At 39.2% G+C, this 16,059-nt stretch overlaps 1 protein-coding gene across 1 annotated transcript in view; it reads right to left on the bottom strand.

The window, feature by feature from the left end:
* aff1 (AF4/FMR2 family, member 1) overlaps positions 1 to 16,059 on the bottom strand; it is a 50,463-nt gene that overhangs the window by 21,843 nt on the left and 12,561 nt on the right. The window contains exons 2-3 of the mRNA XM_053479236.1: positions 15,199 to 15,316; positions 10,462 to 11,274 (exon numbers count right to left, since the gene is read on the bottom strand). Coding sequence (XP_053335211.1) covers positions 10,462 to 11,274; positions 15,199 to 15,316 — 931 coding nt within the window. The remainder of the gene's footprint in view (positions 1 to 10,461; positions 11,275 to 15,198; positions 15,317 to 16,059) is intronic.

Here is a 16,059-nt window from a genome sequence, read left to right as displayed (position 1 = left end):
GAAGTGGACTGTATTTTCCGCATAAGCTACAACGCGTTTTAGGAATTTCGTCAGTTTCGGACAATTTAACGTTTGCAAGTTAACCTAAATAATTTATAAAGTGTGACTCGATTCTGAAGCTTAACCTGACCCACTGATCCAATTAATTGAATCAATTAATTGAAGCTCAAGAATTTACGCACTATGCAGTACAATTTTTATTTTAACCTGTTTATAGCTACATGTTATGGAAAGTCTGCAAAACTATTTTGTTCTCACTTGTTATACCAACTTACTATCATTCTCTTAGTTTAGTTCATTAGAAACAAAAACAACACAACAAAAACAAACAAAAAACTTATGTTGAGGTACAAAGACACGCCCCTCCATGCCCAAAAACAAACACAATTCTAGTTTGAAAACGTTGCCATAGTTACAACCGGTTGTTGCGAAACATGTTCCTGACAATGCAAAACCCCCAACCAAACCTCATCTGATGAAAACGTCACTGTATCAACAACAACATGCGGTTTTGATGTTATTTTCAGTTTGTTTTATGTCACTTTTTAGTCACAACACATCTCTCTGCACTAGAAACCCAGTCACCTGTTCGGGCGTCTCGCGACTCTCAACCCTAACCTCAATAATCAGAAAGAAACCTGTTAAATTAATTATAAACAATCAATAATTTATAAAAAATAAAATACAATCATAAATTGTGGGAATTGCGTGGTTGTGGGGACGTCAGACATGATCCTATCATTGTGAGGACTTGCAATGGTAAACACTTTTTAACATACTGTACAATCTATAAAAAAATATCTTATTTTTGTGCGGACATTTGATGCAATGCAGTCCACAAAGACACACGCGCACATACACACGCACACACTTCAGATTATCAGGACAATCTCAGACCCACAATCAATACAAGCACAACCACATGTTTGAGGAAATCTGACATGATTCTATCATTGTGAGGACTTTTGGTCAAAGGAAAACAATACATGTACACACACTTCTAAAGTCAGGGGGACAAACTGGAGAAAGCGTACTGCTCAATGGCAGGGTCGAGGAAGTCTTTTTTTTGGGGGGTTAAAATAGTTTTCTTTTCTTTAATTTAATTTTCAATTGGTAACACACCTTATTTTTGTGAGGACCGAGTGGTCATGAGGACATTTGACACAATTCTGCTACCGACAGGATTTTTCGTCATAAGGGCTAAAATAAAAAAAACACACACACACACACACACACTTACTTTAAAAATCCGAAGGGCAATCTCGGACCTACAAACCAATCGATAAAAACAACTTTCTATTGTATTTTTATGCTTTTTGTTGTAAAAACCAGGTGATTGTGAGGACCTTGGACACCATTCAATTCACCCAAATTAGTTTTTGGACTTTTTTTTTTTTTTTTTTTTTTTCAATTTACTTTGGACATGCTGAATTCTCATTCACTTCAGCCTGGTGTGTTCTGTACATTTCGTAATACTTCAGGTTCAAAACCCTTTATTCATCCCAGGAAGCAATTCAAGATTTACCAATTATTTTATCAATTAACTTAAAATGATAAGAATATCTGGCCCTGAAAAAAGAGCTACATGATTTTCTCGGTACTAAACGTTGTAGAACAATCTCTGGATAAAACAGTTTTTCTTACTAATGATAAAGAAAGCATTATCAACAGTTTCTGTAAAATTGAAAACAAACTGAAGGCTAATGTAAGTGTTCTGGGCACATCTCCATAAAGCGAGGCTAAAGCGTTGATGCCAGGTAGGGAAGGTGTATTAAATGTATTGTCCAAATACATTATTTTTTAGGATGGGTTCATCAGGACGTAACGGCATCAAAAACAGAGAAATGTGTGTGTGTATGATTATAGATAATACATGAAAAGAACAGAAAAAAAGCAGAAACCAATAAGAGAACCAAGAATCCTCTACTATCTCTACCCTTAATGCCAGTAACAATATTTTCAAATATTTATTAAACAAATAATTGTAAATAATTAGATAAATAAATAATAAATGCAAACACCATGCATATGTATTTACCCCCCCCCCCCCTTCACTTTATCCTGGTGTGTTCTGTACATTTCGTAGTTTTCCAGGTGGTGCTGTTAAAGACGCAGTTTCATTTAAAGGTGCAAATCAATCAAGCTGCGAACACGCAACCCAGCAGCAGTTAGCCAGACGCTTCCTGTGCAAGTGACCCAGTTTCCACTGCAAGTGCAAGACTGCGGTTTCTTCGACTGAGACCAGAAAACAAAGCCTGTGTCAAAGCATGCTTTGTGTTTATGAGGAAGGTTTCGGAGCTGATTGATAATGAAACAGGAACAGACAAACTTGAAGAAATACTACGGTAATGTTTATATTTTATATGATGGGTGTTCAAGTCAAACTGGGATTCTTTTTTTTTATTTTTATACAGAATAACAGAATACAGTGAAACTAGCTTTATTATAATCCTCTATATAATCCCCTGCTACACTAATGCACTTATCCCAGTGTTACACTAGTGTTTGGACACCATCGAGGTAGAAATCTGTCTCTCAGTACGCTGGAGCCAGGATCGGACAGCCTGTCTGCTTCACGTCTAAAACAACGGCCTCCCAGGAACTCCTATGGAGTGAGGTCAGGACTGTGTGGGGGGCGTGGCAATAACCTCCAGCCGAGTTCCTGTAATGTGCAAGTGGTTCACACAGACAGATGCAAAGTTATCGGTCTTCAGGACAAGTGTTCACGTTTTTGCGACTTCTCTGTAACATGTCAAGATGCGTTTCTTGAGGTATTAAAAAGGAAAGACAAAAGAAAAGACTGTTCGGGGACGAATGTTGATCTGCTAAAAGTTTCATGGACGTTCAACAAACATGTTGTCGTGTAAATGCGCCAACATGTAGTTGTTAAAAGCGGGACGGGATGTTTGTTAATGCATTTAAAATTGCGTTATAATAATAAATTATTGTGTTATTAGGCAAATTAAAAACTCCTCACAGGGCGGTGTCATAGAATCCACTCCAGGTCATCACAGAAAAAGAAAAAATAATAATATGATGGCAATACAGTGATATCCTGTGCAAAAGTTTTGAGCCCCCCCTCAAATGTTTTACTGCAACAGGCTGCAAGGTGCCTAAAGATACAATAAAAAAATCCTCTGTTTATGTAAGAGCCTCAGCAGCGATCTCATTTCCCCTTTCGTCTGTTCCAACCACTCAGCGTTCAGCATCAGCAGTTACTAATCACCGGCCTGATCATCTGACATCATCTGCAATACAAGAAAGTCTGGAGCTTTGGAAGCGAAATATAAAGAAATGAAGGGGAGGGGGGGGGGGGGTGTCAAGATTTTTGCAAACCTCAAATTGTACTAAAAGATCAAAAAGCAAAACAGGATACAAAAACATCAGCCACCAGAGACAAATGCAAGTGTAAACTTGTCGTTTTTGTAATGCGAACTTGGGATAAGCCGGTATTTCTCTATCCATCTGTCACTGCTGGGAGCAGGGGAGCGCTCCGACCCGACCTCGCCTCACCTGAACTCGCCTCGGCTCTCGGGAATACACAAGATTTTAATTAATTAATTAAAAAGAGTCACACTTTTATCTTTTTTTTTGATGCATGCGGTGGAAGAACTGTTGCGGCCAAAGGTTACAAACTCGTCAGAGTTCAGCAGCGGGAACTTGCTCAAACGTCCGCTGTTGTAATCACGGCGAGCATCACACACCCAGGACACACTCCAAAAAAAGGTTTTGGTTTTGTCGTAAAGTTTCCAAATTCACTGTTCTGTTCTATATTCGAAATTTTTTAATTTCGTTGCTGCATCTTAGGTTTTGTAGTTATGTTTGTTTGTTTGTTTGTTTGTTTGTAAGATGATGTTTATTTGGTGTTCATAGGAGGAGTCTCTGGTGTTATGCTTCGTAATTTTTTGATGTATTATGAGTGTATGAGTTTACAGAAATTGCTAATTAGAAATATTTGTGTATCATTAATAATTACCAGCCCATGGGGGATACAAACTTTTGCCTATGAATGTAACTAGCCAGCATTTTTAAAAGAGTATAAGGATTTAAATCAAAATAAATCCCTATTAATATATTAACCAAGAGAGGCTACAAGTGTAAACATGTTATTATTAATTTTTTTTATTAGTAGTAGTAGTAGACGCAATTGATCAATTAACCAATTACTCAATCAATTAATTTATTTATTTATTTTAAAGTTTAGTTTAAAGTAAAATGAGGAGGGAAAAAATTGCTTGCCAAAAAAAAAAAAAAAAAAAAGCAACTGTAAAATCAAAAATGCTAATAAAATTGGGAAAACATGACAAATTGGGAAAACATCAACATGAAACATCAAAAGAAAAAAGGGGCGGTCCTTACTGATCATCACACGCTCTGTGCTGATTGGCTGTGGTTCATGTCAGTCTAAGAGCCGGTGGAAGACTGAGAACTGGAGGATGATTACAGTCGGAGGAAACCCGAGCCTGAACAAAACCAGTGAAGCGTTTATTCCTAATTATTTTGTTATCGGAAGCATTAATCTGAGGTTATTTTAGATACGTTTATAACGTTTCACTGAATTAACAAAAGCTGCGAATGCTATAAAAGGAAGTCTGATTATTTAATCATTATAGAAATGCAGCTTCACCTTCTGTGTGAGTGTTTTTTTTTACTGATTTAGTTTTTTTCTTTAATGATTTTTGAAAAAATTTGTTGTGTTTTTGGTTGTTTCTGTCACTTTTGTTCTTTTCTGTTACGTTCATTCACTGTTCTGTTCTTTATCATTGCTTTTCAACTTCGTCTTTTGTTTTGTAGATATGTTTTTGCGTTTGTTGTCCAGTTTCCAAATGAACTTGTTTAGTTCTTGGTTTTATTGTTTTGTTTTAGCTTTGCTGTTATGTCTTCATATTTTCTTGTTGTGTTTTTGCGTTTCAGTTCGGCCGACATGCTTTAAGTTTTCTTTTTGCATTTGTTGATCACACACTCACTCCACCATACCAAATTTGGAACTTTTGTAATGATGTTTATATAATTATGTTCGAAATATTACATCATTTCTATAATAAGACCTTTTACAGCTGCTATGTGAATGTGAATAAATAGTTTATATAGAAGTTGATGTTCGTTTAACGTGTATGGAAGGAGTTTCAAAATTTCAAATTAAAATTGTACAGTATGTGTCACATACACAGTCATACACAGTACGATATGCAGTGAAATGCTTATACGACCGCTTGTGACCTTTAAACTATAATTATCAATAGAAATAAAAAAAATAAAATTATATTATATTTATTATAATAATAATTATTATTATATTGTTGCATTTCCAAATTTGATGTTCTTTTTTTTGCTCTAGTTGTCAAGTTTCCGAGTTTCCTGACTTGCATTTGACTTTCTATACACGTTAGTAGGGATGCACCGAAATGAAAATTCTGGGCCGAAAACGAAACCGAAATTTTTGGATGCACTTGGCCGAAAACCGATACCGAAACCGAAAATGGCTTCATTAAAAAACATGTTTAAAATATTTTATTTTTGTTCGTATTAAAAAAACTACAAATTAATTAAGCAATCAAACTTTTATTGATAATAAATAACAGTAATAAGGCTGTTTAACAATAACAAAACTTGCTTCCAAGTGCTTCCAAACCGCCGACATACTCCGTGTTTGATGCGTAATGACAGCGCGAACGAGACGGGAGGATGGGAGAGGCGTGGCGACAATTTCGGCTTTTATTTTCGGGGCTTTCTTACGTTTCGGCCGAAACCGATAATGCTATTTCGGCCGAAATTTTTCGGCGCCCGAAATTTTGGTGCATCCCTACACGTTAGTAGCGGGTTGTTGGTTTAGTGACGCGATTCGCACTTACGAAAAATGACTGCTGGGTTTTGTTCCCCCCCCCCCCCCCCCCCGTGTTTACTCTCCTGTTCTTTGTCTTTTTGACGCGCGTCTTTGGTTATGTTGTGCGTTTTTTGGCTTTTTTGTCAAAATTCATTGCTCAGTTCTGTTCATGTTTTCTTTCACGATTTTTTTGTTGCGTTACTATTTTTGCGAGTTTCTGTTTGGTCATGTGGTTCTGTTTTGTTTTTCCGGTTAAAGAATTGACTGTCTTTTGTTGAATTTGTTTGTTGTCTTGACTGTTTATTTATTTATTTCCTGGCTCTCATTGTGCTTCTAAATTTGCTGACATTATTTAAATTTTCTTTTCCATTTCCGTTTTCGTTGCCATGTTTCCCGCTTCAGCGACATTTACATTTGGGCATTTGGCAGACGCTCTTACCCAAAGCGACTTACATTTTTATCTCATTACACATCTGAGCAGTTGAGGGTTAAGGGCTTTGATCAAGGGCCCAACAGTGGCAACTTGGTGGTTGTGGGGTTTGAACCTAAGATCTTCTGAACCGTAGCCCAATGCCTTAACCACTGAGCTACCCCTGGCCCCGATGGTTTTTATTTACATGCTACAGGATTAAATTACGCATATTTAGCAAGTATACAGTACGTATACGGGTATATTTAAAAAAAAAAAAAAGAGAGAGATCTGTACTGTAACAACGTCTAACCCAGACAGAGCCGTTTTCTGAACCCCGAAAGAAGACGTTTGACGACACACACACACACACACACACAGGCGCCTGAAACATGGCCGGTGACTCAGCCGGCGGCGTGTCGTGACCCATCTCCGTGAGCAGGTTCTCATTACTCTCTCGCTGCCTCTGTGGACACGAGCCAGGCTTTGTGCAGACACACCCTGGCTGTGCGCACCAACGCTGCCTGCTATTGCTCAATTATACATTCTGTACTTCTCACTACGCACACACACACACACACTTGTAATCTGATACCCTGCTTGCTAAGCTACCTTCTACTTTAACGATCATTTAAAGAAAAATGTTAAACATTACTTTAAAGTTCTCAGGCACCAAAAAGACTCGCAGTCGTCTCCTCGGCCCGACCGAGACGGAGTTTTAATCACAAGTAGCACACCCGAAAAAGAAATTTGAAAACACATAAAATCTCAACCCTACCTGGGGTTTCTGACTTACACACACACATTTGCGGCAGGAGGACGTTTATTTTGCGCGTAACACCATTCAAATGTCAGCGTGGTGCTGTTACGGGGAAACAATCAACATCGGCAGGAGGATTGTGAGGATTGTGCGGCGAATCCGGGGCAAACACGAGATCCAGGAAGTGTTTGTTTTTTAATTCCTCTTACGTACGACGTGATAAAATTACATTGATTTGTTTAAAACAGCCAAGACTTTAAAGTTCTATTTATAGGTCATGCTTTACGTTGTGGAACATCCGTGGAACGTGTTGCTTCCTGCTTTCAGGAACGTTCCAGCCGTTAGAAACGGACCACGACACTTTTTCCCGCTTCAGGTTAAAAATAAAAATAACTTAAAATGTCAGAAATTTTCCCGCCTTAAGTCTGACACTGGAGACTCCTTCCATGGGAATTTGTTTAAATAGCCATTTCCTTCCAGATTTTAACAATTACTTTATTTATTTATTTAAAAATGGCTCCACACATATTGGACATTGTTACTATAGTAACTGTTTACCCGGAATGACACGGTTTTTCCTCCTTTAGTTTGTCGCCGGTATTTCTGTAAAAAAAAAAAAAAAAAAAAAATCTTAAAAACACAACCGTGATGTGATTTGGCCGGTGTTTTGGACTCGCACGCTTCTAAAGACCCGGTTTTGGGGGTTTTTGAGCCGCTTGCGTGGACACGTCCGCTTTCACAACAAGCCGAAGCATCTGCCCCGTGTTTTGGAACGACGCCTGGTTCCTGGTCTGTTTACATTTAACACACGCTGCCTTTCCGTGTTCGCTTTCTCCTTGTTCGATCAGATAAGACGTCGCACACGGAACAGGCGAACAGTTTAAAAACGAGATAAGCGTGAAACAGTCAAGGAGCTGACGGATGGACATGAACCTAAGGGAAAGACTAAACGTGCACACACACACACACACACACACACACACACACACACGTGACAGAAGGAGTGGAGGGTACAGCTGTGATAATAAACACTCGCCTCCCAGAGGAACGCTTCTAGGTTTTTGAGCAAATCCAGAAATTCACTCTGTTCCAGTCTTCACCTTTTTATGATTATAAGAGTTAAGACTCAATCCTGCACAATGTAACCATCACGTTATGGAGAGGAGAGGGACTCAGTGACACCACAGAGAGAGAGAGAGAGAGAGAGAGAGGGAGACTGCATCACATCACGCACAGGTGTAGGTTAGAGATTGGAAAGATAATCATACAATAAAAAGACTGTTAAAAATGATTTTATATAATTTTAGAAATTACAAAGAAAAGGACAAAGGGAAATAAAGTAAATAAAAAAGGAAAAAAAAAACAAAGAGCATGAAAAAAATGAATGAATAGATCAGTGGGGAAGATAGAAAAAATAAAAAAAGAGAAAAAGAAAAGAAAAGAAAATCTGAAAATAAGTAAAATGTAAAAGAATAGAGTAATAAACTGAAAGTCAGAAAAAAATAAAAAAATAAAGTAAAAAATAATGAGAGATCAGAAAAGGAGAAAAGGAAAGAATTAAAATTTAATAAAAAAATATAAAAACAAAATATTTCATTAAATTCCAATTGATATTCTATTAAGGTAATTTGTGTATTTTATTATGTTTTTTTATATATACTGATATTTGCTGTATATTTTTGTGTGTGTGTGTGTGTGTGTGTGTGTGTGTGTGTTTAGTCATGCATGTAGTCACGTGTGTAGGTGGTGCAGTAAGGTGTGCTGCGGTGGTTGGTGTGAGCGGGCGGATGAGGGACGAGTGAACGAGTGGATGAGTCACCACGGCGACCTGGATCAGCACGTGCGGCTGTGAATAACTACACGAGTCTATTCAGTGATGATCGGCGCTCGGCGCCCGCACGTGTGCCGCTTCTACCAACAAACACTCGGGTGCAGCAACTCAGGTCCACCGTCAGGTCACGACCTCGGGTCAGACGAGCAGATTCGGACCTTTAAGTCCATAATCAAAATATTTCCAATTAAAAAAAAAAAGTATATAACAATAAGAAATGAATATAGCCGTGCTAGGCTCCATCCAAATCCCAAGATAAAATGAGAAAAATAGGAATATAAAGAAAGTACTGCCAGGCTATGCTATATTTAAATATAAAGAGAAAAAAACTAAAAAGAGAAAACGAGAAAATGCAGAGCAGAGAGTATAAAAAAAAGCTGGAAAAAAAAGATGTACATACCTAAAAAGAACAAAAATCTAAAACAGAAAAGAAAAGTAGGGAAAAAAAAGAAAAAGTAAAAATATATAATTTTTAAAAATCTAATATATAAAAAAAATAAATCTGGTTATACATGTGCTTAGAAAAGATGAATTCAAATTAATATATTTGATTTTTTTTATTATTATTTAAATATAAATATATATAAATATATTTAAATATATTTTTAAATATATTTTTTATAGTTAACTATATATTTTTAAAAGTTTATTGCAACAATTTATATATTATATTATATTATATTATATTATATTATATTATATTATCACAGCCGTCTTGGCTTCAGATTGGTTTGTGTGCAACATGTTTTTATTTTTCTTGCTTTATTACTTTTGGGTCAAAAAAGCCCCAAACTGCATACATTCCAAAGCAATCAGTAAGCGCCTGCTTTAAAAAAAATTATAAATTAATTAATAATAATAATAATAATAATAATAAAAACAACAATTATTCTCTAACGTGACCCAAGGAAATCTCAAACAGCACGAATAACAACTAAGAGCACAGACAGTATCACCAAAAAAGAAAAAAAGACTGTAATACAGACTAACGAGGATACATCACTGGAAGACAACATGACATGAATGGAATGTGAAGCATCGAGACACTAAGAGTTAGAGAGCTTAGTTACCGAGATTCACAAAGACATTTCGGAGATTGGCTTTGTCAAGGACAGAACAGGAAGTTGCTACAAACCCATGATTATGTAAATGTTCATCCGCAGCACTAACAGGACGGAAGCGGGCGAATGTCTAAACGCTTGGTTGGAGCTGCCCTCTCCTTAGCTGCTCTTCTCGAACCGTACTTTAACAAAACAACAACTTCAATTTCTCTTGCAAGCGGCATCTGGTGGTTTCCACCAAACCACGTGATCGTGCAATTTTATTTGTTTAAAAGGTAAATTTATCGAGCTACGCCACCTCCAAGTCTTCTTACCTTGTCTTCTTACAAAACATCACCAGGCCAGACTACATTCTGATTTAAGAATATGTCAGGAAGAAGGGTGTACTTGGACAAATACAATCTTAAAAGTACAAAATGTACTTCAGAGCAGCTGGACCTTGAATGCCATGCATACTTCACATTCTTCTGTTTTTTACCGCCACAATAAAAACAGTGACACAGATTTTAAAATGATAAGCAAATATTTCTGACTCGAATATACACCACCACCAATACAAGAAAAGCGAGCACTCACCTCTACTGACTGCGACGGGATCTTTAGTGGAGGAAGGTTTGGCTTGCTGACATTCTTTAAATCTGACAAGTTCTCATAAGACTGTCCGTGATAGTCATCAGGTGACGGTTTCAAATTCGGAGACTCGCTGTTGACCTGGTCGGGTCCATCCATGGGTCGAACCAATGCCATGGGCTTCCTAGAGTTGGCCAAGTTGGGCTTGGAAGAAAGTGGAAGTGGGAAGGTCTGGGAAGCCGGCATGGGGGCATCTCCACCAAGATGGGAGGTTTCCTTGGGCCCAGCCTCTGAATGACGGGACGGTGCAGTCCTTCCGGACGAACTTTTGCACTGGGGGGAAAGTGAGTGCTTGTTGTCGTCGTTGTCGTCATCCATGTCCTGTTCTGATTCGCTGGACTCGCTGGAATGTAAAGGGGACAAAGGTTCCACAGGGGGTGAAAGTTCTGGGAGAACATGTACCATGGTGGTGTAGTCTCTCATGTCAGACCAGGAGTCCGTTTTTGTTTGATGGGATTTGACAGGAACTTCTTTGCCCTGGTTAAGGATGGAGTTGTCCAGGAGGGGGAACTTCTTCGAAGACTGAGATGAGTGATGACTCGAGTGGCCTTGTTTGGTGCTTCTGTAGGACGACGAACTCTGGAATGAGGGATCCGATTTGTCTGATTTGTGCACAGGGTGCCCTGAACGTCCATACGATGATGAGGGGGTTTGATCCCTGGCTGCCCCATCATACTGGATGTTCTGGGGGTTGTTCCCATCCTCGTAATTACCGAGCATTCTCTGGATGCGGCTGGATAGTTCATCGCCTTTGTTTGTCTAAGGGAAAAAAGAAAGAAAGTCATGCGCATTGGAAACTTTTGCGTGCACGTCTCTAAACAAAGGAATATATAATATACATGCATCCTAACGTCATGTTAAAATCCTCGTCATTACCCTGATTTAACCTTTTCTAATTAAACTTCTATCATGATTGCATCTCTGATAACGTGCATCAGGGCTTACGACATCCGGCTAACCTGACCTTTCAAGTTGGGACTCTCAGACAAGGGCACAGAATTCCCAGGTTTCAAATCCACACAGGTTTATATGCCATGATAATCATGTCCATCAACATCCTGTACTGTCAACAACCAGCAGAACATCCTTATCTACCATCTTTAAACTGTGCTTGCCATGAAGCCTTGCAGACCAAATGATAGGCCCGGATGTTTGCTGAAGACTGCAATCAGAGCATACAGGGGCAATAAAATCATTGGTGTAGATGCATTGCAGAAATACAGCCATGGTTTGTTGCAGAGTGCCTTTAAATGACAACTTACGTTACACAGTGAGCATTTACACAGAAGAGCTTAACAGGGCCCAGCTGACACTTGTATCAACTTAGCACGAGCGACCGACTGGAAGCACGACTGATCGTGCTGAAGTGCTCTCTTTAAAAAGGCAGGTTGCGCTGACGGCATTGAGAGGGTGGACGCATAAAAACACATCTGACTCTTTCCCAAGACCAGAACTTGCTACAAGGGGTGTTCAAGCCAAAACCAGGACTTTTGCCATACTAACGCACTTATCCTAGTACTTGGATACCATCAAGGTAGAAAGTTCTCTCAGTATGAAGGAGCCATGATCGAACTATCTGTCCAAATCATACCCTAAATGCCAGCCTCCCAGGAACTCGTTTAATCAACGTAGAAAGTTCTCAGTAGTCCAGGAACTCCTTTAAATGGCCCAAACATGTGGAAATGGCTTGGAGCGAGATCAGGACTAGACCTGGCAATAACCCCCTACCAAGTTCGTATAATGTGAAAGCGGTGCGGTTGGGCAGGATGAGCTTGATGAGACAGAACACCTTTTTTTTTCCCTTAAAGGAAAGAGCCATTAAAAAAACGCCAGAATTTGAGTTTTAGACGTCCTCTATAACTGTGTTCTATCATTCTGCACAATCAAACATCCCGGTTTGACCTGAACAGCCCTTGTATGACTAAATAAAGAAACAAAACCTGTTCAAGCAAAGAACTGGAAACTAAAGATGCCCCAAATGCTGCGGTGGTGGCTCAGGGTTTAAGGCTCTGGCCTACTGATTACAAGGTTGATATTTCATTTCTTAGAACTGCCAAGCTGCCCATGAATAGCTGCCCCTTTACCTCTTCTTTCGGCTGATCCCTCTACCCAAAGTTACGTAAAATTGAGACAGGATACAAATGAGCATTTGAAGGTTAAGGGCCAAGTATTTTCAGGTGGGATATGACCTCATTACCATACCGTAAACCCTGAGCTACCAGTGCCTGTGTCAGGCTCCTAAACGAGACATGTATACGCCTCTAGACCTGAAAGGGAACAGCCGAAAGACAAAGAAGAAGAAGGTCCGGGGGCAAATATTCCAGGTGACCGGGTACTCAGAGAATTCCACTGTATTAGCACACAAGTCTCTAAAGGATGTTTACTTTGTCTTCGTTTTCTTCATAACTTCTAAACCAATCCACATGTCAAGGCATGAACGCTTGAGATGTTTTCCAAAACAAACACACATCTTGATTTACACACTACCACTACTGTGTATCATTCTGCATCGTCTTTATTTCTAGACACTTTCACTACTGCACCGCCCCCGTTCTCTCTCTCTTTCTCACTCTCTCTCTCTTTCTCTCTATCTTTCGGACACTAAATAAAATCTCCTCCTGTTCTCCAAAGAGCCTAATTAACTCCCGCAGCCAGATAACGAGCTGTGGGAGCAGATGGGTGTCTGATGGGAGTAGGAAAGAAGACAGACGACTCGGCATCCTACTTTTGGGGTGGGGGGGGGGTGAAAAAGAGAGGGGAACTTCACCTTTCCTCCTTCTGCCGCTCTGCCTTTATACACTCCCTCTTGAGAGGGAATCCATCAGTCATTCAATCCTCAGTGTCGTCCCGAAGTCGTGACAGAAAGGCTCCAAGGGGTCTCATTAAAACACTCGCTTTTACATTCATTTACGTGTGTGTGTGTGTGTGTGTGTGTGTGTGAACCCTCAGGGCTTCTCTAGCCACATCTACAGATGAGCCATGTCAGATTTTATCTTTAAAAGGAAATGAATCTGTCTCGCATCCATAATGGTCGAAAACGGACGCACCACTGGAGGAAAGAATCGCACGACTAGGGACTAATCAAACAGCGATTCTCTGACCGAATGTACAGCCGTTCCCCAGAGGAACACCGCAAGAAATTATGGATGTTAACCGATGCTCTCGAAGGAGCAGATCGAGATTGTGTGTGTAAAAGCAAAAGTCTTCAAAACATCATCTATCCATATCGAGCAAGACCATTAACCTGGTACAGGCTAATATTAGTTCACAATTCTAAGAGTACAGATGTGATGGAAGCGCTCACCTTCATACATTTTAAGAAGGGCAGCAAAGAAGCCACTTCTCTCCAGGAAAGACATCAGGGACAGACTGATAGTCTACATAAGGAACAGGGATTGGACTGCTGAGGATTGGGGTAAAGTCATTTTCTCTGATGGAAAAAAACCTTGTCAGGAGAGGAAAAGGTGAGAGCTACCATCAGTCCTGTATCACGCCAACAGTAAAGCATCCTGAGAACGTTCATGTGTGGGGTCGCTTCTCAACCATAGTAGTGGGATCACTTCATTTCGGCATGAAGATTCTCCGATAGAAATTTCTCCTGCACCATACAATAACAGTTTGGTGATGAACAATGCCTCTTCCAGCATGATGGAGCTCCTTGCCTTAAGGCAAAAATAATAAAGTGGCTCGGGGGAACAAAACAGGGAAATTTTGGGTCCATTTTGGCTGGGAAAGTCCCCCGATCTTAAACCCACCGAGTCAATACTCAAGAGGCGGGCGGATAAAACAAAAACCCACAAATTCTGACGAACCCCAAGCATCGATTACGTAATATCGGGCTGCCATCAGTCAGGATGTGGCCCAGAAGTTGATTGACAGCATGCCAGGGTGAATTACAGAGGTCTTTAAAAGGAAGATTCAACACTGCACATATTGACTCTTAATGTAATAGTCAATAAAAAAAGTCTGTGACACTCATGGAATGCTTATACGTAATTATACTTAAGTGTACCAGAGTAAAACAAATATATAAAAATATTGAAGCAGCAGTGTCATTTGTGTCATTCTCAAAACTTTTGGCCCCCACTATATGCTAACTATGCTAACAAAAAACAGACATTGGAAAAAAAAAAAATCTACCAGGCTGAGAGAGAACCTTTTTTTATTATTATTATTACATTTAAACCGACCATAATCCAACTGAACAAGCCGCTGAGCCTCGTCACAAATCCACGTCCGAGTTCACCCAGATAACGCTAACCCAAAGTGAAAGAACCAGCTTGAGGAAATAAATGCTTTCACATCCCACATCAGTTATCTATATAAATACAAGAAAGGTTTTGTCTGTAGATTAGTCAGAACTTGATCTTTTAATTTCTTTATGCTTCATACTTTTTATTGGAGAACCTGAAACCAGTCTCAGAAAAAAAAGTGTCTGTCTGTCTGTCTGTCTGTCTGTCCTTAGTCGCAGTATTTGCCTGAAATTAACCCTGCTTTATAAATAAGGTCAAAATGTTAAGTAGAAGGGACAGACAAATTTAAGCACAAATATAGCATTTTATCTGTTTGTACGATCCTTATTTAGCGACTCTATAAGAAGCTACGCTCGAGTCTTGACACCATCATGCACCGGTTCTCATTTCCTGCGTTTAGATCAGAAAACCCTGACTGATCGACGTTCACCTTGTAAGGCTCCCCGAAGAGCGGCGTACTCTCCTGGTACAGCTCCTTATCCTGCGGCGCCTCCTGGTTCCTCCGCTCCCATTCTTTCCTCCGTAGGACGTTCAGTTCTTCGCGTACGCTGACAAAAAAAAAAAAAAAGATAAATAAAAAATACCCACATGATGTTAAAACATGACAGAGAGGACAAGTGACTTCAATTTCTTTTATACAATACCTTTAATATGTAGAAAATTACTTATGGCCTTACTAAAAAATAGAAACTTAGATATAGCTCTATAGATATATATAGATAACTCAGTTACGCATCATGATTAATCCTTTTGGGTGGCAATTCATGTTTTACATTTAAATAAGGTAATATTCCTCTATAATCCTGCAGGTGGTGTACTTTAAACTATTCACACATTGGCACTGCAAAATAAAAAAATATATATATGGATATAGAACTGTAATATTTATAAAGTTGTGATATTTAGCGAGTTGCGCAATACTAATCAAATCGGTAGACATGCATCACGACAATATCGTATTAGAAAAATGAACTTGTATTAGCCTAAGGTAACAGCAAATCACAAGTTTATATTAATACACATTGATATTAAAAAAGAAATAAAATAAATAAATATATAATCCTTGTAACCGTCAAAGTTAAAGCTGTAACGTTTTGGATGGAGCAGTTTACGCATTTTGAGAATTCTTGGCAACTCAGATTACTCCATGGTTCAAGCCTTGACTCAATCAACGAGAAGTGAGGAAGAACCAGGCAACAGAAAATTGTCCACGCTATCGTCAGAATATTGCATTCCGATGATGCAACGGAAAGGGGGAGAGCGACCGTGCTCTCTGGGTGCAGGAGACGGA

The sequence above is a fragment of the Clarias gariepinus genome, chromosome 19 (genome assembly GCF_024256425.1).
Source record: "Clarias gariepinus isolate MV-2021 ecotype Netherlands chromosome 19, CGAR_prim_01v2, whole genome shotgun sequence".
NCBI classification, from domain to species: domain Eukaryota; kingdom Metazoa; phylum Chordata; class Actinopteri; order Siluriformes; family Clariidae; genus Clarias; species Clarias gariepinus.
Note: the sequence above shows the minus strand (reverse complement) of the source record. Positions and strands in the feature narration are given on the sequence as shown.